General features: G+C 38.1%; 1 protein-coding gene across 1 annotated transcript in view; it reads left to right on the top strand.

Annotated features, from left to right (window-relative positions):
* Positions 1 to 26216, top strand: part of LOC130887958 (cytochrome P450 7B1) — a 176169-nt gene that overhangs the window by 128636 nt on the left and 21317 nt on the right. Inside the window, exons 2-4 of the mRNA XM_057790711.1 lie at positions 1956 to 2092; positions 8647 to 9237; positions 9697 to 9903. Of these exons, the coding sequence (XP_057646694.1) occupies positions 1956 to 2092; positions 8647 to 9237; positions 9697 to 9903 (935 nt within the window). The remainder of the gene's footprint in view (positions 1 to 1955; positions 2093 to 8646; positions 9238 to 9696; positions 9904 to 26216) is intronic.

The raw sequence follows: 26216 nt of genomic DNA, 5'->3' as shown, positions 1-26216 counted from the left end.
GTTTGTCTTATTTTTGTCTTAAATCAGATTGTATTTACTAGATCAATAGATAAATCACTGGAAGAAATTTTGCAAGACAAGTTTGCTAATGTTAGAGATCAAAAAACAAGAAACTTTTAATTCATCGTATTTTAAGGAATGTTTCACATGCTTAAAATTACTTAATTAGTAATATTTAACAAACAACCCTAACTGTAGTCATTATTTTAAAAAAAAAAATCTTCATAAAATGGTAACAAAAGACAAAATTCAGGGAAATTATACTGAGGTTTTGAGGGTTTCTTTTTCTTTGTGTGGTGCCAGGAATCAAACTGAGAGTCTCAGTCGGACTAAGTAAGCAAGCACTTCACCTCCAAGATCTCCCACATGCTCTGCACTGGCATCTTTATTGTTCTCAATAGCATAACAGATTTTTCAAGCTAATTCATTGTCATTCTTCTGATTATGTAATCCCAGCCCGATTGACAGCTGATAACAAAGAGCTTCATGTTGGCAGCTAAACTCTGTGACATTTGACACCCGGAGCACAGCAAGAGCTCTCAGATTTGCAGTAGACTGTGTTCACTGCATGTGTCTGTCAGTGCGGCCAGAGCTCTTCATTGCTGAGATTTTTTTTTTAATTGGGTTCATGGATTGACTGATTTTCCTGAGTGGTTGAAAGCACATTTTGGGGCTGTAGAGTTTACAGAATGTTCTTAACCTTTAGGCAAATGTCTTCACATCTGAGACCTGAGATGTTTTGGCCACAAAAACAAGGGAACACATAACGCCTCCAAGGTGACATCTGGTTCTAAACTCTTTGATCAACCAGATGAATGGAAAACATACACGGTGAATAATATGGCTTGTTCATTCTAAAGAGCACACCTCCTTTCAATGTGCAAAATTCACTAAAGTGTTTTTGAAAACCTTCAAGTTCCATGTACACCATTACCCTAAAGCTTTAACATACATAAGTACAATGAAGTCTTATTAAGATTTAATGAACTCATACCCTAAATTTGTAGAAGATGTAAGTGCTTCTGCATACAGTTGGGAGGTAAATAACCTAGTCCACGTAACTGAACACCCCATGCTACTATGAAATGAAATATGGGAGTCTATGAAATTAAATAATCAGCAATTGAAATGCATGGTTTATAAACAATTTAATTCTATCTTAGATTAGGTCTATTACATAGCAGTTTGGTGTATTAGTTTGTTTTCTGTTGCTGTGATAACACGCTAACCTAAAAGCAGCTTGGGTGAGAAGGGGTTATTTATTTGGCTTAAAATCCCATGCAAGAGTCCACCATTCAGAGGTATTGGGGCAGAAATTCAGCCAGGAACTGAGGCAGAGACCATAGTGATGGGGAAACTATCAACCAATCACATCTAGTTAGGGTGTGGCTACCGGTAGCCAAGGTAGCAAAACTGGTAGGACACAGGCGTACTCTCCCTCTCTACGCAGTGCCAGCAGGACCCATTGGATTTCGGACCTTCCACTCTTGTAGCGTGAGTTTCCCCTTTTCAACTATTAAAAAAAATAACTGTTATTCTTGAGCTGGTCTGGTTATTTACCATACCGACCTAATTCGTCAACACCATAGCTCTCTGTCTCTGTCTCTCTTTCATCTCTCAATCTTTCTCCCCCTTCCTCGCTCTCCCTCTTTCTGGCTAGGACCAATTGATAAATCCATCAGACTGTGACTTAGCTGTCAAGCAGCGGTGGAATCCTTCTAAGAAAAATGGTATCAAAAGTTGATCAACAAAAGCAAGGAACTGTAGTACCTACCCAATATCCACACAAACCGCAAGCACTATAAGCCCATGCCTATGACAACTCATGAACCAATGAAGTACTAAACTGAGAGAGCCTATGCAATTCATGTGTTTTTATTTAGACTGGATACATAACCTGCCCGTATTAAAACGTGGATGATTTCATTTTTCTTTGATTTCTTTTCTTTTCATAGGCGACCTGGTGAACCTCCCCTGATAAAAGGTTGGCTTCCTTATCTCGGCATTACTCTGAAGCTACAAAAGAACCCGTTAGCTTTCATAAAGACTCTCCAAAGGAAATACGGCGACACTTTCACTGTTCTGATTTCAGGTGGGATGCTCCACTTGGAGCACTTTGCATGTGGCTTACACTCTTACTGGTTCTTTGTTAATTTGGATATCCTCTCACTGCCTTTTTGTTAAGTTTGGATAAAGTTTGTCTATTTTGTTGATTTTCTCGACTAACCAACTCTTTGTCTCATTGATTCTGTGTATTGCTTTCTTTGTTTCTATTTTGTTGATTTCAGCTCTCAATTTGATTATTTCCTGCAGTTCTCTTGGGTGAGTTTGCTTCTTTCTGTTCTAAAGTTTTGAAATGTTTTGTTAATTCACTAGTGTAGGATTTTTTTCAGCTTCTTTATGTAGGCATTTAGTGCTATGAACTTTTAACACTGCTTTCATTGTGTCCCATAAATTTGGGTATGTTGTGTGGTCATTTTCATTGAATTTTAGGAAGTCTTTAATTTCTCCCTTTATTTCTTTCTTGACCCATTGTTGATTCAGGTGAGCATTGTTTAATTTCCATGTGTTTGTTGGCTTTCTGGAATTAGTGTTGCTGTTGAAGTCTAGTTTTAAGCCATGGTGATCTGATAAGCTACATGGGGTTACTCCATTTTTTTTTTTTTTTGTATCTGTTGAGGTTTTATTCTACTCCTAAAGAACTAGTGCTACCTTCTGCTTGTAATGACTTCACTGAAGATCAGACACAACCTTAAGTAAACATTTGAGTAATAAAAGGATTTAGATTCAACTTGATTAACCATCCAGGAGGTCAGTTTTAATTCACCCATGAACAGGCAACATTACCTTTTGTTACAATTTACTCTTTCCCCTGACAGGGGACAAATCTCTTCCAATGACAATTGCACAAACTGCAATTTCAAAAAAAAAAAAAAAAAAAAAAAGGCAATGAAAACAACCATGCATGCATCTTAGAAAGACTTTTAACATATGATTTTCCCGAGACCCTTATCAAGTCCACTCCCATTTCTTCTTGTTAACTGCCTTGTGCTACGGTCCCATTAATATGCCTCTTGCTGGAACATTCCTGCACACATCCATACCTTTGTGCCTCTGTCCTCCTCTTGCGCCTCTTTCTGCTAGAGCTCTTGTCTCACCTGACCCTTGATCCCCATTGCACATCACTTTCTCTTCAGATCCTTTTCTGTCCATATCATCCAACACTAGGAACCCCATCACTAGGGCCCAGGTGTCCACAGTACCTCTGCTCGGTATAATTCAGACTACCAGGCTTTACCACGTACTCACCTGTCCATCTCTGTCTTTTTCTGTTAGTGACTCTCTTCCAATTTAGCCCAAAGCTCAGTGCTGATTTAGTCACAATAAATGTTTGATGGGGGAAATTCCTAACATCTTAAAACTGAAGAAATTTGCTGGGCGGTGGTGGCGCACACCTTTAATCCCAGCACTTGGGAGGCAGAGGCAGGTGGATCTCTGTGAGTTCGAGACCAGCCTGGTCTACAAGAGCTAATTCCAGGACAGCCTCTCCTTTCTAGTTGCACTTGGAGCTAAACTAAAGCTGCAAACAAAGTCTTCTGGAACCTCAAATTTCCAATGAGCAGTACAAAAATTATTATAACTTCTAGATTTCTCTTTTTAAGAACTCATGCAAAGGTTGCCTAAAATGATTCAAAAAAACTTGTAAAATGGATAGTTTTATTCAGCATCTGGGAGATTTAGGCAAGAGAGTCTTGAGTTAGAGGTCAGCCAACAACATCCTGTAAAAAAGAAAAAGAAAAAGGAACTTTATTTTCTAAAGACGGAAGCCTAAGAAAATAGGTCAGTTGGTAAAGTACTTGCTGCACAGTGCTATGTACTTAAAATCCCAGTACTGGAAAGGAAGTGACAAAGGAATTAATGGATTCCCTGTCTAGTTAGCAGACACCAGGCAGCCAGCCATAGGTTCTGGTGAGAGACCCTCTCTTCAAAAAAAAATAAATAAATAAAATAAATAAATAAATAAATAAAATAAAAAGATGGGTAGCACTTGAGAAACAACTGTGGTTAACCTCTGTTGTTTACAAGCATACATGAATACATATGCACACACAAACACATACACACATACAAACCTAACAAACAAAAACAATCAACCCATGCTCACTTATGATATCTTAACCGTAAATTCTAAGAAGTCTAACACTGACTTAAATATTGCCTGCCTAAATAATTTAGCCATCATTATGCTTTTGAACTTGGTAATAAACAGCCACCATGGAATAAGCTTAGTGGCCTGTCCCCCACCCCCACCAGTTTGAATATATACTTATTGAAAAACTCTGTGAATACACAGTTTTGATGATCCGTCTGTGATAGAGCTCATTTAAAAAATGAAGGACAAAGGCATCCACCCATGTCCCTCACGTGTGTGCTTCTTGCAGGGCACGCAAATGATTGTCGTCCCCTAAAGTCTCATGGGACACAATTGTCACCTTAATAAAGAAATTGAAAGGTACAGCTTACTATGAGAAACCTCATAAATTCAAAAACCTGCACCAGAAAATAGTTTTCTAATTGATTTTGTGTGATAGTGCAATGGAATCATTTTCCTTAAATGTCACCCGAGAGAAGCTCTACTGTATGTCAGTGTCAACTGCTAGAGAAATCTCCCTAATAAAGGGGACTGAGTACACACAGTGGTCTCTCTCAGAATATAAAACACTGGCTACCCATTCAGCTCCCAACTGATGCTTACATAGTGACATTCAGTCCAAAACCTGATGGAGAATTGCCTGCATGAGGAGACTGAAACCTTATAATTTTAGAAAATTAATTTGAAATCAGGTTTTTTTCATATTCTATAGACTGAGCAACTGACTTGAATTTCCAGGCCTATGTTGATGTGGTATCAAATTCGACATATAAACAGCAAAACTCGTTTATTATCTAAAAGCCAGGCTTCATGGGTGTAAGACTTCAAGATGATTAGGTATATGTTCAAAAATACATTTATCAAACTATTTTGAATTATATAGCATTAGCTTCCCAAGGAAATAATATAAAGAAAGCAAATAAGAGTATTGGGTTGGCAAAGCATTGATGGGTTATCTAAGAATTCTGGGACTAATAGTTGCAGTCTGTTCCATAAAAGGGAAGAAAAATTAAATAATTGGCAAGGATGATATTAAAATTGTTGGCCTAATTTCAAACTTAATGGGCAGAAAAAAATTATTTTATACTGTATCTTTTCAGGCACAGGCCTCATTTTGACATTTACGTTTTAGACAAATGCAAACGCTGAAATTCTTAAAAATCAATATTTTACATCTACTTCTGACAGCATAGCATTCTCCTCTCTTTTGAAAACATGGCAAAGGGTATTGTTTCTACACTCGGATCCCTGTGAACTAGGCTGCATGCCCGGTGACACTTGACATTCATTTACACAAAATCACGCTGAACCAACGCTAATTTCTCTCTGAGTGTTCATAGCCTTCAAGATAACTTTTCAGAAAAAATCCTTTGTTAGGAAATTTAAATTCATTTTATAAATGTATATGTATTTTCCTAACTGATTACGGAACACAAAGAAACTCTGGTTTTGCATCTCACATTAGCAGATGGTGGACAGATGGTTTAAATTAATATTAATTTTGGAAAACTTAGCTTAAATTGTTTATACTGAAGATTAAAAGTTGGAAAGCCAGCTTAAATCTCCCGGGTTATTGGTACTTCCAACTTGAAAAGTAAAATCCGAAAACCAAAATGTCCAGTTCTAAAGTAATCCACATCTCCTTCAGGAAGGTAAAAGGCAAGAAACAATGTCTTGTTGGGGAAGAAAATTAAAATTGGAATGAAGAAGAAAAGGTGCAGATGCTAGAGAGAAAAGTTACTTTGATTTTCTTGGGGGATGATCCTTTAAAAGAACTACTGCAAACATAAGAATAAGAACCTGATTTTGGATCCCTTCACCAACATAAAAGTCAGGGATGGAGGATTGTGTCTGTAACTGTGTGGAGACAAGCGGATTCCCTGGAGCTCACTGGTCAGCCAGTCTAGCTGAATTGATGAGTCCGGGTCCAGTCAGAGATCTTGTCTCAAAAGCTGAAATGGAGAGTGGTTGAGGAAGAAGACTGGTATCTGTTTCTGTGCACCATGTACACAAGGATTTGCACGTGCGCATGCACAAACACAACCTGAGACTAACAACTATGTTTTTTGAGTAAATGTATTAACAGGGACCTAATTCAAAGGGCGAATGAAAGTGGTAGGCAGAGAAGAATTATTGAGTTTGATACCCAGATCCACTTAAGAGTCTGGTTACAACTGTGTACATCTGTAATTTCAACATTCTAACACACACACACACACACACACACACGCAATGGGAGGCAAAGAAAAGAAAATTGCCTGGAAGCTCATTGGCCAATCAGCCTTGGGTACATAGCAAAATAGCAGAAGAAACAAGGTAAAAGGTGAAAACCAACTTCCAAAAGTTGTCCTCTGACTTTCACAGGCACGCGGTGGCATGTACACACACACAGCACATGTGCACCTGTACACTGTACAGCACACACTGTGGCACGTGCACACCCACAGCACATGTGCACCTGTACACCGTACAGCACACACTGTGGCACGTGCACACACACAGCACATGTGCACCTGTACACCATACAGCACACACTGGCATGTGCACACCCACAGCACATGTGCACCTGTACACCTGGCATGTGCACACCCACAGCACATGTGCATCTGTACACCGTGCAGCACACACTGTGGCACATGCACACCCTCAGCACATGTGCACCTGTACACCATACAGCACACATTGGCACGTGCACACCCTCAGCACATGTGCACCTGTACACTGTACAGCACACACTGTGGCACGTGCACACACACAGCACATGTGCACCTGTACACTGTACAGCACACACTGTGGCACGTGCACACACACAGCACATATGCATCTGTACACCATACAGCACACACTGGCACGTGCACACACACCCACAGTCAATCAATTTTTATAATATGTTAAATGTGTTTGCTGACTTGATCCAGTTATTTCACATTCCCCATTTATATTTTTATTTGAAATGAGCCTGCTTTTATCTTCTGTTAGGGGCAAGGTAAAGAGGGAGGGAGAAACTAAAAGGGAGCAAGAGTGAGAGAGAAAGTAATAAGAAAGATAGAAATAGAAGTAATAAGAACGTGTCTGTTTCTCATGACTTGTGGACAGAGCAGAAATCTGGTATTTATCTTGTCTCTACTTCAAAAGCCAAGTTGTAGTAACTGATAGTGACTGGGCTGATACATTGTTTAAAATTTCTTTTTGGATTTAGATGAAAGTAAAAATTTGGTTTTAAAAAAAGTTCAAAATATTTTCCAAAGATTGTGATTTGCAAACTAAACTTAGTGCATACACATTCTGAATTTCAGATTCTGCTTTTAAAAAATCCTATTAATGTTTAACAAAACCCATTCATTTGAGACAAAGAATGCATGGATCATCACCTGTGAAAATACACAGCTTTGCCTAAAATTATCTCTTTTGAAAAATGAGAAAACTGACTCCCTCATTCTCAGTTTTTTGCCAGGCAGATGCTGGCAATTTTAAGTTAAGTTATCATGGTAAAGCAAGTTATTGAAAGTGCCCAAGTTTAATGGGGTCCTTTCTGCTGTTTTTGAGGCAAAACAAAGAACTAATGAAAACAAAACTCGACTTACTTTGCAGAAGGCAGTGCTAGTGTCTGACGAGGATGAACAGCTAGGTCCGGACTACCTAGCTTCTGTCTTGTCTTGCTCTGTTAAATGAACCAGGGGGATATGGAGTGGATAAAAATTACTGTAAGGAAAATGAATTGCATCGTAAGTGTTAAACTGCATTTAACACTTAAGTTATATTTTTTAAATTGCCTAATAAAAACATTTATATTGTCTCTAGGATTTGGTTTACAATGTTTCCAAATGTTTATCTAAAATAATTTGTACCAAATTAATCAAGTTTTGCAATACATTTGGAAATACCATAAATCATGAGAGGAAGTTTTTCAACTGAGAAAACTACAAACACACACACACACACGGTCGGGGGGATGCAGACAGACAGAGACAGCGAATGGAGTACACACACTAATAGCTGAACATGACCACTGAAGAGTTACCCTAACATAACTTGTGTTTTTAGGAAGAAAAGGCGTACTCACTGTTGTTATTGCGTGTGATAGCTCTAACCAGAAGAAACCATGAAGCAGTACTGCGGTGAGAAGCCAGAGCTGAGTGAGGGCAAGCAAGTTGCGCTGGCCTCAGCTGTCCCGGCTCTCAGCTGCTCAATGCAGGGGTTCGGCCAGGAACTTTCCAAAGTTTGTGCCCGTGTTGAGAGGCAGGCCATAGTGAGTGGTGCAGTTTAGAACTTCATTTACCTTCAAACTTTGAGAGCTTTTTTCACAGCAGCCTTCATTTTCAAAGCAGACAGAGTGGGCATTTGAGTGGAATGGATTTCTGTTAAATGTGTGTGATAAAACTGTTAACTTCTTAATAAAGTCTCTAATTTTGATTTAAATATTTTCAGACTGAAGATATGTGTTTTGCCTTGCTATCAAATAAACTATATTCTTTTTTTTTTTTTTTTTTTAGGGAAGTATATAACGTTTGTTCTGAACCCCTTCCAATACCATCTTATAATGAAAAACCCCAAGCAATTCAGCTTTCGGGAGTTCAGCAGACAGTTATCATCGAAAGCCTTCTCCATCAAGAAGCTGAAAACTAACGATGACCTTAGTGAAGACATTCACAGAGCCTACGAGTTTCTACGAGGCAAAGCTTTGGACAGTCTCCTAGAAAACCTGATCCAAGAACTAAAAGAAATTGTTGAGCCCCAACTACTGAAAACCACAGACTGGAATACATCAAGACTGTTTCCGTTCATTAGCTCACTGGTATTTGAGACCACATTTACGACTATACATGGAAAACTTCTTGCTGGTAACAGGAAAAAAATTATCAGTGAGTTAAGAGACGATTTCTTAAAATTCGATGACATGTTTCCATACTTAATATCTGATATACCCATTCAGCTTCTAAGACATGTGAAATCTATGCAGGAGAAACTTATAAAATGCTTCACGTCAGAAAAACTAGATCAGATGCATGGATGCTCAGAAGTTGTTCAGGAAAGGAAAGAGATTCTGAAAAAACACTATGGGCGTGAAGACTTAGAAATAGGAGGTAAGAAAGTTCTAAACGATTACTCACTAAAATAAAATAATTTACAGGAGACCTTTGAGATAAAAGGAAAAATGGCGACCTTGAAAATTTTTATGCTCTTTCTAATTGGCTAGTGATAAAATGTTTTACTCTGAAACAACCCTCTGTGATAATTGATTTTTTTTTTTTTTTTTGCTGAGGTGGTAAAACAAGATATTTAATGACGATAATGAGAAAGAGTATAACTAAGCGGCGTTTACTCCCCTTATCTCATCCCCACTTTCCTGCCCCCCCAACACACATTACATTTTAAACTCTTCTCATTAAGCAGAAAATGAGACTTCAGAAGCCTATTGGTTCTCATTAGCATGCACTGATCCTTGGCTGGGTCTGTGTCCTAACATCTTTTAATTAGCACACTGCAAATCTAATCAGTGTAATAAACGCTATTAATCTTCCTTTTCACTTCTTTTCTCCCAGCACATCATCTTGGCTTTCTCTGGGCCTCTATGGCAAACACCATTCCAGCTATGTACTGGGCAGTGTATTATCTTCTTCGGCACCCAGAAGCTGTGGAAGCGCTGCGTGACGAAATTGACAGCTTCGTGCAGTCAACAGGTCAAAAAAAAGGGCCTGGACTTTCCATCCACTTCACCAGAGAACAATTGGACAGCTTGGTCTGCCTGGGTAATTTATTTTTATCTGTTATGAAGAGAAGAAGGTAGCTCTCTGCAAACTCAGTTTATCACTCATAGCTGTTTACCAAGAGGTGGAGGACACAGCTGCCTAATTGACATAATAACACCCATTTACATCAATTATAAATTATGTAGTTTATAGCCGTAGATACTCTCGTTGCATGTAAACATTAAGTCCTAGCTAATTAACTATGCAAGGTATGAAAAGGGCTAAACCAAAGCTTTGCAATTATTTGGGGGAAATGTGTATGCCTATTAAGTCATTTGATTCCAAGCATCTGTTGGCCTGCTGATGCTTCCCAAACACTGCTGCACTGTCTCGACGAGAAAAGGATTCCATGGCTAAACAGGAAAATATTTCAGGGGGGCAGTGTGCGTGCAAAAAGCACTTCTTCCTCCTTAAAATGGTGTCTGCATTTTCAGGCGCAGGTCGTGCTGTTTTGTAAGGTTTGGAGTATATAGTTCTTAAGTGGAAATCCGTTCATTGTAGGTTAAGGGTTTAAACACAGAAATAAAAGGAATGAAGCAAAGAAAGAGTGGAAAGAAAGGAGGGCTAAATGGAGGGAGGGGTATGAGGAAGCCAGGGAATTAGGAGAAAACAAAACAGCTGTAGACAGCTTCCTTTAGACTTTGGTATTTTTAAAAAATATATTACTGATTTATTAAATAAAAGTAAACATTATTTCAAGTCTATCTGAGGCCCATAGGAGCTGGTTGTTGTGCTTTCTTCTTCTCCCTCCCCCACTTTTAGTTTTTTTTTTTTTTGTTTTGTTTTTTTTGTTTTTTCGAGACGGGGTTTCTCTGTGGTTTTGGAGCCTGTCCTGGAACTAGCTCTGTAGACCAGGCTGGTCTCGAACTCACAGAGATCCGCCTGCCTCTGCCTCCCAAGTGCTGGGATTAAAGGCATGCGCCACCACCGCCCGGCCCCTCCCCCACTTTTTTCTTTTGCTTTTCCTCAGTCAGCCTTACCCCTGCCTTGAACCCTTGATCTGCAGCAGCAATTGTATTTCCGTTTTGTGAGTTTGAGCAGGCTGCTTGTTCCCATGATGTAGGGAACTCATAAAGCTAATTTCCTCTGTACTCATGTCTCACCTTATGGCATTCTTGACAATATACTGCTTTTACTTTCTTTGGGAAAATGCATTGTTTATTTGTTTTCTGTTTCCTTGGTTATTTGACTTAATAAGACTAATTAGTCTGTGTTGGCCTCAAGTTTTCATGCATCAAATATTTCCCCTCTCGCTCTCTTGGAAAATTCTGAGATATTAGGTCCTAATAGTCTTGATCATAGTTAACTGCTTCTTGGCGCTAATAAGAGAGACAGACTCAAGTGTTACAAGGATGGATCCCCCTGGCCTGGCCGAGAGCCATAGAAGGGGAGCAGTAGCTACTGTGATTTTTACTGCAGTCCATTATGAAAGTTGTGTCACATGTAGTCTAAATTATCAAAGAGATTTCTTGTTTGGAGGAAGAAAATACTCCCATCATTATCAAAATGCTAACGTTCTTTTCTTTTTTTGCAGAATTCTTAGGGAACTAATACCCCAAATTGATGTAAAATATGGGTAGTTGCCTATACTTGGATGAGTAGTGTTTTCTGAGTTGATTGGTTTCTATGGAGATCTAGGTTGCATTTTCCATATATCCAGGTAATTACCCCTTCATTTTAAGAATGGGATGATCAGGAAACATTGCAAACGAACTCCAAAGACTGTTTGTATTCTGCACATAATTATTACTTTTGACAGTTTACTCGAAATTCATCAACTCTTTATTTATAGTAGCAGTTTGTCCTTGAAATAGAAGATTGTTTTTTAAAGTGCCACGTTAAGAAAGAATTGAATTGCTTGGATTTATTTGACCAGAATAGCTAAGTTTTGAAGTTGTAACTTAGGTCCGTGTAAGTCCAGAAATAGATTTAGGAGCTCTCACAAACTTGCAGCTCTCCCATGCTCAACAAATGAACAGAAACAACAAAATCTTTATTATTATTATTATTATTATTATTATTATTATTATTATTATTATTATTATTATTATTTTCACACATTACATCCTGACCAAAGTTCCCCCTCCTTCAACTCCTCCCAGTTACCTAAAACCTCACTTCTCCTCCAGATCCTCTCTTCCTTGCCTTCCCTTCAGAAAAGAGCAGGCATCCCAGGGATATCAACTAAACACCGCATTACAAGTCACAATAAGAGTAGGCACAAGCCCTCATATCAGGGCTGAGTGAGGCAACCCAGTAAGCTAAAAAGGGTCCCAAGAGCAGGCAAAAGACTCAGGAATACCCCCATGTCCACTGTTAGGAGTTCCACAAAAACAGCAAGCTGTACAACCATAACATAAATGTGGAGGACCTAGTACAGACCCATATAGGCTCTGTGATTGCTGCTTCAGTCTCTCTGAGTCCCTGTGAGCCCTACTTAGTAGATTCTGTGGGCAGTGTTTCTCCTGATGTCCTACAACCCTCTGGCACCTGTAATTCTTCCTTCTTGGTAGGGGTTCCCTGAGCTCCGAAGGGAAGGGCCAGAAGGAGTTCTCCAATTTGGACTCTCTTTCTGCCTAACAACAAAATCTTAACCTGTACCAAAGCAGTATCTTCCATAGCCAGTCTGGTACCTTGCAGCCCAGGTGACCAGCAGAGGTCAGTGTCATGTATTGAAAGAACTTGTGATAGAGGTCATTACCTTCTGGAAAAGAGTATGTATTCTTTCATGAGATAAAAGGTTTAGTGAGAAACAGCCATACTGTTTTCCAAAGTGGTTGCACAAGTTTGCATTCCCACCAGCAATGGATGAGTGTACCCCTTTCTCCACAACCTCTCCAGCAAAGGCTATCATTGGTGTTTTTTATTTTAGCCATTCTGACAGGTGTAAGATGGTATCTTAAAGTTGTCTTGATTTGCATTTCCCTGATCGCTAAGGAAGTTGAGCATGACCTTTATTGTCTTTTGGCCATTCGAACTTCTTCTGTTGAGAATTCTCTGTTCAGCGCAGTGCCCCATTTTTTAATTGGGTTGATTAGCCCTTTACGGTCTACTTTCTTGAGTTCTCTATATATTTTGGAGATCAGACCTTTGTCTGTTGCGGGGTTGGTGAAGATCTTCTCCCAGTCAGTGGGTTGTCTTTTTGTCTTAGTGACAGTGTCCTTTGCTTTACAGAAGCTTCTCAGTCTCAGGAGGTCCCATTTATTCAATGATGCCCTTAATGTCTGTGCCGCTGGGGTTGTACGTAGGAAGTGTTCTCCTGTGCCCATGTGTTGTAGAGTACTTCCCACTTTCTCTTCTATCAGGTTCAGTGTGTTCGGACTGATATTGAGGTCTTTAATCCATTTGGACTTGAGTTTTGTGCATGGTGATAGATATGGATCTATTTTCATTCTTCTACAGGCTGACATCCAGTTTTGCCAGCCCATTTGTTAAAGATGCTCTCTTTTTTCCATTGTATACTTTTAGCTCCTTTATCATAGCAGCATTGTTTGTAATAGCCAGAACCTGGAAACAACCTAGATGCCCTTCAATGGAAGAATGGATGAAGAAAGTATGGAATATATACATATTAGAGTATTACTCAGCAGTAAAAACAATGACTTCCTGAATTTTGCAGGCAAATGGACGGAAATAGAAAATACTATCCTGAGTGAGGTGAGCCAGACCCAAAAAGAGGAACATGGGATGTACTCACTCATATTTGGTTTCTAGCCATGAATAGGGGACGTTGAGCCTATTATGCGTGATCCTAGAGAAGCTAATTAAGAAGGTGAACCCAAAGAAAAACATTTAGGCGATGAAAGGAGACAGAGACAAAGACCCACATTGGAACACCGGACTGAAATCTCAAGGTCCAAATCAAGAGCAGGAGACAGAGCACGAGCAAGGAACTCAGGACCGCGAGCGGTGCACCCACACACTGAGACAATGGAGATGTTCTATCAGGAACTCACCAAGGCCAGCTGGCCTGGGTCTGAAAAAGCATGGGATAAAACCGGACTTGCTGAACATAATAGACAATGAGGTCTACTGAGAACTCAAGAACAATGGCAATGGGTTTTTGATCCTAATGCACGTACTGGCTTTGTGGGAGCCTAGGCAGTTTGGATGCTCACCTTACTAGACCTGGATGGAGCTGGGTGGTCCTTGGACTTCCCACAGGGCAGGGAACCCAGATTACTCTTAGGGATGATGAGAGAGGGGGACTTGATGGGGGAGGGGGAGGGAAATGGGAGGTGGTGGCGGGGAGAAGGCAGAAATCTTTAATAAATAAATAAATAAAAAAGGTTTGGTGAGGTTGAATCAAACTTTGGTCGATCAACGACACACCAAATAATCTCCGCATTTTGTGGTAGTTCAAGCAAGAGTATTCCTATGTCAGAAGAACATAAAGTGATTGGAAAGGCAAGACTCACTCGTGTGCCACATGAATTGAATGCACTGCTTGCCTTTTTGTGTACTTAAGGAAAGGGTTTGTATGTGTTTTGAACACATTTATTTTTTAAATGGTATCTTTGATGTTTATCCCTATTAGGAAAAAACATTTTTGTAATTCAATAAGTGCTATGCTTTTTTGCCTGCGAAGGGAGGTTTTGATAGAGAACAGAAAATAATGTTTTTATTTGCACTGGCTTTGCTTATGGACACACCAATTATAAAGTGGTGTTGAGAAGGGGAGTTGGGATGTTGTAGGCTGTTGGAGTCATTTAAAGTAATCTCTTTCAAGACATTAATATAGATTTGTGACCTTCCCAATGAAAATTTTTTCATCAAAACCCTTTAGCCCTGTTTTCTAAACAAAGGAACTACAATGCTATATTTTGTATATTTATATCTCATTAAAGTTTCTACTTATTACAAACTTATTAAAGTTATGCATTTAGTAATATTTAATACATATCTCTAAAAATAGGTTGAATAGAAATTTAAGGTGATTTTATAAATATGATACAAATAGAAGATAACAAAGAAAAATATTAATGCTTCCTATTGAAAGTTGACAAACTGATAAAAAAGTTGTATTGATGAATGCTACCTACAATTTACATAAATGAAGTACATAAATATCTTAATATAGCAGACTCAATAAATGTCATCTAGTAGTGTCACAAGAATATTTGACCTGCATGGCATCCCTACAAACTTTATACTGCTTTCTTCCTTTTCCGGTATGAATGAATTGAGCTAGTTTCATTTCAAAATCGGACTTGCCCCTTCGGGATGCTAATTCTGTGCATTACTACCCCAAATAGCAAACATAACTCTCATTAAAAACATAAGACTAATATATTGTAACTTCAAACTCCTCAGGAAAACTGCAGGTACCTGATTTTATTCAATGGCCTATCCTGAAATTGAGCAAGTTTGTTGACATGGCAAGAGATAGTAGAATAAACAAGGAGGTATAAAATAGAAGTTGGATAAACTGTCATGTTTTTTAAAAGATAAAAATGCATTATAATAGAGTTAGCTATTACACTGCACATTTTAAGACACCATGAGCTTATAGTGCTTGTCACCAAAATTTTACTAAATAATTTTAAGCCTGTTTCTTTTAACTTTCCAATAAGTGTAGTAGTCATTGAAATACTTATAGGCAGACAGAAATTACAAGATAATTAAGTTGGCTACATAAATTTTGTTACAGTGGATTTTTTTAATAATAGCTAAAATTAAATAAAATATTCATTATGCTTCCCGATACTTGGGAAGTTCTATAAACTGTAAAATCCTGGGTGTATAAACTCCCCACATGGGCTACTATATTTATTTGTTTGCTACAATTTACTTATTAATTTTTACAGGTCATTAATACTTATTTATTTTCACCTTGATCATTTCTTTCCTTTTATTGAAAATATATTTTTTCTCACATAATATATCATGATTATGGTTTCCCCTCCCTCACTCCTTCCAGTTCCTCCCCTCCTCCCCTCCCATGTGGACCCACTCTCTGTTTCTCCTTAGAAAACAAAGAAGTTTCTAAGAAATAATAGTAAAATAAGATAAAATGAAGACTACCACATTGGACGAAAAACAAAAACAAAATGCAAATGAATAAAGAAGAACAGAAGGCAAAGAGTGCAAGAAAAGGCACAGGGAACAAAGACCCACTCATTCCTATACTCAGGAATCCCATAAACTGTTTGGAAAGTATCATGTGTACACAGAGGACCTTGTCCAGACCTATTCAGGCCTTGGGCATGCTGCCTCAGTCTCTGTGAGTTCCTTTTTTGTGTCAGTCTTGCTGACTTAGAGGCCCTGGGTTTCTGGTTATCCTCTGTCTTTAAATTCTCTGCCTTTAAATTCTTTCTGTCTCCTGTTCTCTGGGTTTCCTTGACCCCTAAGGAGAGGATGTTAATAGAGTCGTTCCAGTTGGAACTGAGTATTCTCTGCTTAATACCAGGCTGTGGATTTCTATAGTTTTTTTTTCTTCTTACTGCAGGAGGATGGATGCTTCTCTGATGATGGCTGAGCAACAAACTATTATGAATACAGCAGAATGTCATGAAGATTCACTTTATTGCTACATTTTGTTGTTTTAATGGTTGTTGATTTCTTTTTCTTTTTTCTTTCTCATACAATATAACCCAACCACGGTTTCCCCTCTCTCCACTTCTCCCAGATCCTTGTCTCACCTCCAGGCTCCCCTAGATCCACACTGTCCCTCCTTTTCTCTTCATAAAAGAGCAGGCCTACCAGGGATATCAACTGAACAGGGCATAGCACAAACTCTCATATCAAGGTTGAAGGAGGTAACCCAGTAGGAGGAAAAGGGTCCAACAGGCAGGCAAAAGAATCCAAAATACCCCCACTTCCAGTGTTAGGCATCCAACAAAAATCACAAGCTGAATAACTACAGCACATATGCAGAAGGCATAGCTCAGACCCATATAAGCTCCATGATGGTCGCTCCAGTCTCTGGAAGCCCCTATAAGCCCTGCTTAGTTGATTCTGTGCATGGTGTTCTCCTGCTGTCCTTGACCCTCCTGGCTCCTACAATCCTTCCCTCCTTTCTGCAGGGTTCCCTGAGCTCTGCCTAATCTTTGGTTGTTGGTCTCTGCATCTGCTTTTATCAGCTACTTGAGGAAGCCTCTCTGATGATGACTGTGCTAGGCACCAATCTATGAGCATAGCAGAATATCATTAAGAATTATTACATTGATTTTATCTATCTATCTGTCTATCTATCTATCATCTATCTATCTATCTATCTATCTATCTATCTATCTATCTATCTAGTCAATCGTGTTTGATTCTACCTTAGGTCTCTTGAGTCATCCAACTTCCAGTTCCTGGCCACTTACATAATGTTGGCATGGACTCTTTCCCCTGGCTTGAGTCTCAAGTTAGACTAGTCATTGTTGGCCACTCCCACAAGCGCTGAGTGACCATTCTTCCAGTGCTTCTTGTAGGCAGGACAGGTTGTCGGTCTTAGGTTTTGTGGCTGAGTTGATGCCCCAGTCCCACCACTGAGAGTTCAGGTTCCATGTTCCCCATTGCTAGGAGTCCTTAGTAGGGTCACCCTCATATATTCCAAGAACTTTCCACTGCACTAGGTTTCCACATCACCCCAGACCTCTCCGCTTTATCTAACTTCTCTGGATCTGTAGATTAACATGATTTTCCTTTACTTAACAGCTAATATACACTTATAAGTTTATACATATGCATATGTTTGTCTTTCTTGGTCTGAGTTACCTATCTCAGGGTAATTTTTTTCTAGTTCCATTCATTTCTTGCAAATTTTATGATATATTTTTTCTAACACCTGAGTAATGCTTTATTATGTAAATACACTATATTTTCAGTGTCTATTATTTGGTTGAGGGGCATATAGATTCCTTCAGGCTCCAATTTCTTGCCATTATGAACAAAACTACTACAAATATAGTTGAGCAAGTGGCCTTGTGGTAGGATCTTTTAGGTACGAGCCCAATAATAGTATAGCTGGATCTTGAGGTCAATCAAATCCCAATTTTCTGAGGAACCACTGCATTTATTTCCATAGTAACATTCCTACCAACAATGAAGGGGTATTCCCCTTGTTCTACATCCTCAACAGCATGAGCTGTTACTTGTGTTATTGATCCTAGCCATTCTGATAGATATAAGATAGAATCTCAAACTAGTTTTGATTTTTATTTCCCTGATGGATAAGGATGTTGAATAGTTCTTTAAGTGCTTTTGAGAATCTCAAACCATTTGAGATTCCTCAGTTGAGAACTCTCTGTTTAGATATGTACCCCCCCTTGTTTTTTTAGTTTCAATGTTTGGTTTGTTGATGTCTAGCTTCTTGTGTTTTTTTAAAATATATTTTGATATTATTCCTCTATCAGATATGGAGTTGATGAAAATCTTTTTCCATTCTATAAAGTTTCAATTTGTCCTATTGATAGTGTCCTTTGCCTTACAGAAACTTTTCAGTTTTACGAGATTCCATTTATTCATTGTCAATGTTAATGTCTTCACTATCGGCATTCTGTTTAGCCAGTGTCAATGTGTCAAAACTATTTCCCATTTTTTTCCTTCTATCAGGTTCAGTGTGTCTGGTTTATGTTGATGACTTTAATCCACTTTGACTTGTGTTTGAGCAGGATAATACATATGGATCTATTTATTTGTATTATTCTACATGAAGATTTCCAATTAGGCCAGTACTATTTGTTGAAGACTGTTTCTTTTTTCCACTGGATATTTTTGGTTTCTTTATCAAAAGTCAGGTGTCCATAGGTATGTAAATTTATGACTGTTCTGTGATTCAGTTCTATTGATTAATGTGTCTGTTTTTTATGCCAAAGGCCTGCTGTTTTTATTACTGTAGCTCTGTAATACAGCTTGAAATCAGGGATGGTGATGCCTTCAGAAGTTCTTTTGGTTTTCAGAGTTGTTTTAAAAAAAAAAAAAGATAGCTTGTGTTGTTTTTTTTTTTTTTTTCATATGAAATTTGAGTATTGTCCTTTAAAGTTCTGTGAAGAATTGTGTTGGAATATTGGTGGGGATCGATTTGAATCTGTAGATTGCTTTTGTTAAAGTGCCTGGTTTTACTGTAGTAATCCTACTTTAATCCACAGGCACTTCCTTCTGATATCTTCAGTTCTTTCTTCAGTGTTTTAAGTTTTTGTCATTTTTGTCATACTATTCTTTCACTTGCTTGGTTAGATATTTTATTTGGGTCTAATGTGAAAAGTGTTGTTTTCTTTATTTCTTTCAAGATCTGTTTGTCATTTGCATATAGGAGGGCTACAGTTTGTCGCTACTTGTTTGTTTTGAGTTTATCTTGTATCCTGCTGCTATGTTGTGTTTATTTGCTGTAGGAGTTCCTGGTGAAATTTTTAGTGTTACTTATACATACCTTGACATCTTCCTTTCCTCATGACCTCCTTCAGTTGTCATTCTGCTCTAGCTAAGACTTTAAGTACTATGTTGGGTAGGTCTGGAGTAAGTGGACAACCTTGATTTCCTCCTGATTTTAGTGGAAATGTTTGGTCATGTCTCCTTTTAAGTGGATGCTGACTATAAGCTTGTTGTAAATCACCTAGCTTTTATATCACTAATCTTCCCCAGGTCTTTTATCTTGAAAGGGTGTTGGATTTTGTCAAATGCTTTCCTTCATATAATGACATGAACACTTAGGTTTTTTTTTTTCTTTCAGTTTGTTCGTATGATGAATTATGTTTATCTATGCACATGTTATGGACCATTCCTGCATCTTTAGGATGAAGCCTCCTTGTTCATGGTGCATGATCTTGTATATGTGTTCTCGGATTTAGTTTGTGTTTTATTGAGGATTTTTGTAGCAATTTTAAAAAGGAAATTGGTATGTAAATTTCTCTCTTTTGGGGGTCTTTATGTGATGTGAGTATTAGGTAACTGTTGTCCTCCTAAAATTAATTGAGCAATGATGCTTTTGTTTCTCTTTTGTGCAATCATTTGAGAAGTATTACCATTAGCTCTTCTTAAGTCTGGTAGAACTCTGCACTAAAACCATTTGACTCTGGGATTTTTGTTTTTGTTGATTTTTTTATTTTTTTTTTTGGTTGGGAGACTTTTAATGACTGTTTCTATATCAGTAGGGGTTAAAGGTCTGTTTCACTTGTTTATTTGATATTTATTTAACTTTGGTAAGTAATGTATATTAGAAAAAGTATTCATTTTTTTTAACATTTTCCAATTTTGTGGAGTATGAGATTTGAAAGTGTGTCTTTATGATTCTCTGTATTTCTTCAGTGTCTGTTGTTATGTCTCCCTTTTCACTTATAATTTTGTTTATTTGGAAATTCTCTCTTCTCCTTTTGGATTTATTTGGATAAAGTTTTGTTGATCTTATTGATTTCCTCAAAGAACCAACTCTTTTTTTCATTGATTTGTTGTATTGTTGGTTTGTTTGTTACTATTTTATTGAGTTCATCCCTGAGTTTGATTATTTCTTGTTGTCTTCTCCTTTTGGGTATGATTTTTTTTCTTTTTCTTTTAGAGCTTTACAGGTGTGCTATTAAGTTACTAGTATGGTATCTCCCCATCTTTGTTGCTGCTGTTGTTGTTGATTTTAAGTAGATACTTAATGCAATGAGCTTATTTCTGATAACTGCCTTTACTGTGTCCCAAAAGTTTGGGTATATTATGTACTCATTTTTATTCAATTTTAGAATGTCTTTAATTTCTTTCTTTAGTTCTGTCTTGACCCATTTCCCACTCAGTAGTGAGTTGTGTTGCTTTTCTGTTTTTATATTGTTATTGATATCATGAATTCAAGAATATTAATCCTTTAATCCATGGTGGTCAGATAAGATACAGCTTTTCATTTCAATTTTCCTGTAGCTATTGGGACTTGCTTTGTGGTCAGTTTGGAGACAGATCCATGAGGTGCTGAGAGAAAGTATGTTTTTTTGTATTCAGGTAAAATATTCTGTGAACATCTGTTTAGTTCCATTATTTTATTGTGTGTGTAGACCCAACATTTCTCTAGTTAGTTTTCGTTTGGATTATCTTCTGTCCATTGGTGAGAGTGCGGTATCGAATTCTTCCTCTATCAATGTGTCAGGGTCAGTATGTGATTTAAGCTATAGTTGGGTTTCTTTTATAAACTTTTGTACCCTTGTGTTTGGGGGTCATCACTATATCTTTCTTATGAGAAATGTCCTTTTGCAGGATTTTTTCTTTTGATGAGTATTCATTGCCTTTTCCTATCTCTTCTGATTAGTTTTGGTTTGAAGTCTATTTTATCAGATATAAAAAAGTTACAGCATCTTGCTTCTTAGCTACATTGACTTGTAATATCATTTTCCCTATCCTTGATGTTGAGACTTGTTTCTTGGATGCAACAAAAGTTTGATCTTGTATTCACATCCATTCTGTTAGTATGCATTTTTTTAAATTGGGGAATTGAAACCATTGATATTGAGAGATATCAGTGAGCAGTCTGTCAATTCCTGTTATTTTGTTGTGGTGTATGTATATGTTTCCTCTCTTGATTTTTACTGATCTGGGAATGTTTAATCTTTGTGTTTTAGGTTGATTTTTTTTTTCTTTTAGCACCTTCTACAGTGCTTGGTTTATAGATAGATATTGTTTAAATTTGTTTTTCTTTTAAATCATGCAATGTCTTATTATCTCCATCTATGGTGATTGAAAATTTTGCTAGGTCTGGCATGGCATCTGTGGTCTTTTAGTTTCTCTAGCACATCTGTCCAGGCTGTTGTGGCTTTTAGAATCTTTATTGAGAAGTTAGGTATAATTCTAAGAGGTCAGCCTATATATGTTATTCTTTTCCTTGCAACTTTTAACATTCTTTCTTTGTTCTCTGTGTTCAGAGTTTTCACTCTAAAGCGCCAAGGAGACTTCCTTTTCTGGTCTAGTCTATTTGGTGTTCTCTATGCTTCTTGTACTTTGATAGGGAAATTTTCTTGTATGATTTTATGATTTTGTCGAAAATGTTTTCTGTGCCTTTAATTTTGGTTTCTTCCTTATTCCTGTCTTTTTAAGATTTTTGTCTTTTAATAGTGTCTCAGATTTTTGTTTTGTTTTTTAGTTTGTTTATTTGTTTGTTTGTTTGTTTTTGAGAAGAGTTTCTATATAGCTTTGGAGCCAGTCCTGGAACTAGTCTTGTAGACCAGGCTGGCCTCAAACTCGAACTCACAGAGATCTGCCTTCCTCTACCTCCTGAGTGCTGGAATTAAAGGCATGAACCACCACTGCTCGGCTCCTGGATATTTCTTGCCAGGAGATTTATTTATTTATTTATTTATTTAACTTTCCTTTTTTCTGAGGTATCCATTCCTACTGTTATGTCTTCAATTCCCAAAATTCTCTCTTTTATCTCTTGTATTCTTTGGTGGTGCTTACCTCTGAGCTTACCCTTAGAGTTTCCAAATTTTTTTATTTCCAGATTTCCTCCAGTTTTAGTTTTATTCTTGATTCTGTTTCCACATTCAGGTCTTGAACGTTTTTATTCATTTCCTTCCACTGTCTGTTTGTGTTTTCATAGATTTCTTTAAGGGATTTATTAATTTTGTCTTTAAGGACCTCTATCATATTCATAAGGGCTATTGCAGGTTCTTTTTCTTGTATTTCAGCTATGTTGCAATACTCAGAGCCTGGTGTCAAGGGTTGCTGGGCTGCAGTGAAGACATATCGTCCTAGTTGTTGTTGGACTTGGAGGAATGGGGGAGGGTCATGTAAAGATCTGCTGTTTTCCTACCTGCATTACTGGTGGGAGGGGCCTGTGCATTCCCAGGCAATGTCTATTGGAGGTGCTTGCAGGTATAAAGGAAGGAGTAGTGGAAAGGAAGTTTGGACCGAAAGAACTGTGTGGTTCACTAGAGACTGGGGTGTAAGGAGGGAGGCTCCTTCAGGTGTTCTGCTATAGAGCTGGGAATCTGGGGATGAGACTGGGGAATTTGTTTTTGGGGGAATGGAAGGGGAAGTGAAAATCTGCAGTGAGACTACCTGCCTCCCTAGCCAGAGACTAAACCAGTTGGAAAATCAAAGGTCCTGTAACAAAATAATAATGTCTATGTTAGGCTTATCGTTTTTTAAGTATTTCAAAGTATTTTATAGCTGCTTCACCTGATTTTCACCAAGGTGCACTGGGGGACTGTGGCTTGTGGTGCATCTTGTTCTTTTTCCAAATGAGGGTATTCTCAGAATGAGAGATAGAATTTTCACTGGCATTTTATGATCATCACTATATCTTTCTTATGAGATACCTCTAATCCAAGATTTTTTTCATTGTCCCTATTGAAAGGAGTGTGTGTGTGTATGTGTGTGTGTGTGTGTGTGTGTGTGTGTGTATATCCAAGCCAGTTACCACGGTGTGTTTGTCAACTGGTACAGGTAAACCAAGTCTTGACACTGACAAAAGTTTTTTTTTTTTTTTTTTTTTTTTTTGGTTTTTCGAGACAGGGTTTCTCTGTGGCTTTGGAGCCTGTCCTGGAACTAGCTCTGTAGACCAGGCTGGTCTCGAACTCACAGAGATTCACCTGCCTCAGCCTCCCGAGTGCTGGGATTAAAGGCGTGCGCCACCACCGCCCGGCTGACAAAAGTTTTTAAGTTCAGGAAAAGATATTAGAATAATAATCTTTTGTTGATGATGGTACAAGGGATTACACCAACGTAAGTGTTCTACCTCCAAGCTGTGTTTCTACCTTAAAACTATTAACATTTATTTCAACAAATGCCAGACATTATGTTAGTGCTTTATGTATTTTAACTTTCTTCTTATTTTTTTGATCACTGGGTAGAAAGTTCCAGAAAGAAAATAAAATACAAACCATTAATCTAAGAATTTTAAATCAAGAAAAAGTGATATGAGGCTATTGACTTTAATACCTAGTGATAATCACTGTCACCTCAGACAAAATTGTTAGAGAAATGACCACTATTTTTATATGATATGTATCAGTCAAATATAAGTACAGCGTTAAATATTATAAAATAATCATGTAGCTGAAAAATTAGAAATTTAGATAATTAGGGAATTGTGAATTTTACCAAAATATTCTCATGAAGAAACACAGAAGGAATAAATTTCACTTCATGTTAGTAATTTTTATTTTCTCTTTTCTGCCATGTTGGGGATTGAACCCAGGGTTTCTGTGTATGCTAGGCAAATGCTTCCTGACCGCACTCTATCTCTCGTCTCCTGTAGGGAAATCCTAACCCAAGAAAGAGGTATTCCAGAGGCAGACCACAGTAGAAGCAGACAGGAGTTAGGCTTTATGGGTATTGTTATGGAAACATCAATGAAAAACACTGACTTCAATATTTATTAGTTTTGTGTTTTAATACAAAGCTAAGCGGTTCAGGAAAGGAATGTAGGACAGTAACACAAGCTGATTGGAAGGTAACGTTGATGCAAATTAAAGTAAAATAACACAGTACTGTTAAAAGTAAACCAACACAGAATAGGATGAGGGTCTTAGAAAACCGGTTTCCAGCCACAATGCTATCAACTTGATTTTCCTTTGGAATCATCTGGAGAACTGTAAAAACACTCAACCCTGGGCCTGTCCCCAGAGAGTCTGCTTTTATTATTTTGGAGTGAGGGTTGATGGCTTTAAAATCTCCCCCAAGTGATTCTAATCTGTGGTCAAGGTTGAGCACCCCTCATCAAGGTTTTAGTTAATGTTGTGGTTCTGATCTCATTGATCTGGGATGGAAATATTACCTTTTTAACTAATCCTGGGTGAGTCTAACAGCTGAAGAAGCTGGAAATCCCTGCCATGTAAGAAAGCTTCAAAGGAATATGTGGTTATTTCAAAACGTCTCTCCTCATCTGCTTCCACAAGAGAAACACTGAGAGAAGTACGGGGTATGGGGGGCATAGGAAATGAAAGTCCCTATCTGCTTCCCAACTCAAGCAGAGCTTGTAGTTCTGGTAGACTGTGGTAAACTCTCCGAATTTACCAGACATGTCAAAAGGCTGATGTCATATCATCTCCAACACAGAGTACAAAATGGTTGCAACAGCCTAGGGAACAGCACAATGGTAGAGTGCTTGCTTAGCATGCACAAGGACCTGGAGTGTTTACCCAGCACCACCCCTACACCAAAAGAAAATGATAAAAATACGTATATGTGTATTTAAGGGGCTGTTAAAGGTTAGAAGAAGGAGAAGATTTTCTGTCTGAATTTTTATAAAGGTTGAAATTAAAGGAAAGAAAACTTGATTTCAGTGTGAAAAAAACACCTTTCCTCCAAAATGCGCTTTCAGTAAACTATCATTAGTGTTATATGTTAAGAAACTATGTCAGTAAAGCATGAGTTATGCCTTCTAATCCCAGAGCCTGAGAGGCAAGAAAAGAGGGTCATGAGTTCAAGGCCTGCCTAGACTAGAAAGCCAGACCCTGTCAGAGAAATAGAATGAAGAAAAGAAGGAATGAAGGGAGGGAGAAAGGAAGGGAGGAAGGAAAAGAAAGACGGAGGGAGGGAAGGTAAAATGACAAGTTATAGTTCAATAGTAGAGAAGTTACCCAGCATGTGCAAGGCCTTGTGCTCAATCCCCAGCAAAACACACACACACACACACACACACACACAGACACGCATGTACACACATGCGCACAGTACTTGTTAGTAATCCATGCGAACTTTGATTGAACTGTGGCTATAGCTCAGGGGCTGAGCACTTGCCTAGCAAGCACAAGTCTCTGGGTCCCCCACCCATACCTCAAAAAAAAAAAAAAAAAGAAAAGAAAACTGCAAAATCAGGAAGCTGAGTCAAGAATTTTCCTAACAATTAACTGATAGATAATACATGTGCTAATTAAACTGATGGAACTGTTCCACAAAGCATCCGTGTTGCCAGACAGAGTTCACAGTCTTTGTCAATTTAAGAAGTAAAGTATTCAACATCTAGAGTAGTGGGGTGAGAGCCAGTGAATGGACTCAGTTGATAAAGGCAACTGCCATCAACCCTGACAACTTGAGTTCCATCCCTGGGTTCCATGAGTTGGACCTTCACACATTTGTATTTTTGGTCATTTGTGCACACCACACTCACACACACACACACACACACACCATAGAGAAAGAGAGAAGGGGGAATAAGTAAGGAAACAATTTTAAGTCCTCACTTTGGAGCCTCTTGCTTACATGTAATTTTCAATTCTGAATTCTCAGTTTATTGCATGAGTGCAGGTCAAATCCACATGTTGAATTTCTTTCCTCTGGTCACCATGCCCCAGTACTTTGAGCAGAGTAAGACCTTCACAAAATTCTATCGAGCATACGAATGTTTAACTTACATGTGTCTAAATACACAGCAGAAGCCATAAACAGCAGAAACCGAAGTCTGTTTCTGCAATGCA

Source organism: Chionomys nivalis, chromosome 16 (assembly GCF_950005125.1).
Source record: "Chionomys nivalis chromosome 16, mChiNiv1.1, whole genome shotgun sequence".
Classification (NCBI taxonomy): Eukaryota; Metazoa; Chordata; class Mammalia; order Rodentia; family Cricetidae; genus Chionomys; species Chionomys nivalis.
This window is presented reverse-complemented; position numbering and strand designations above follow the sequence as displayed.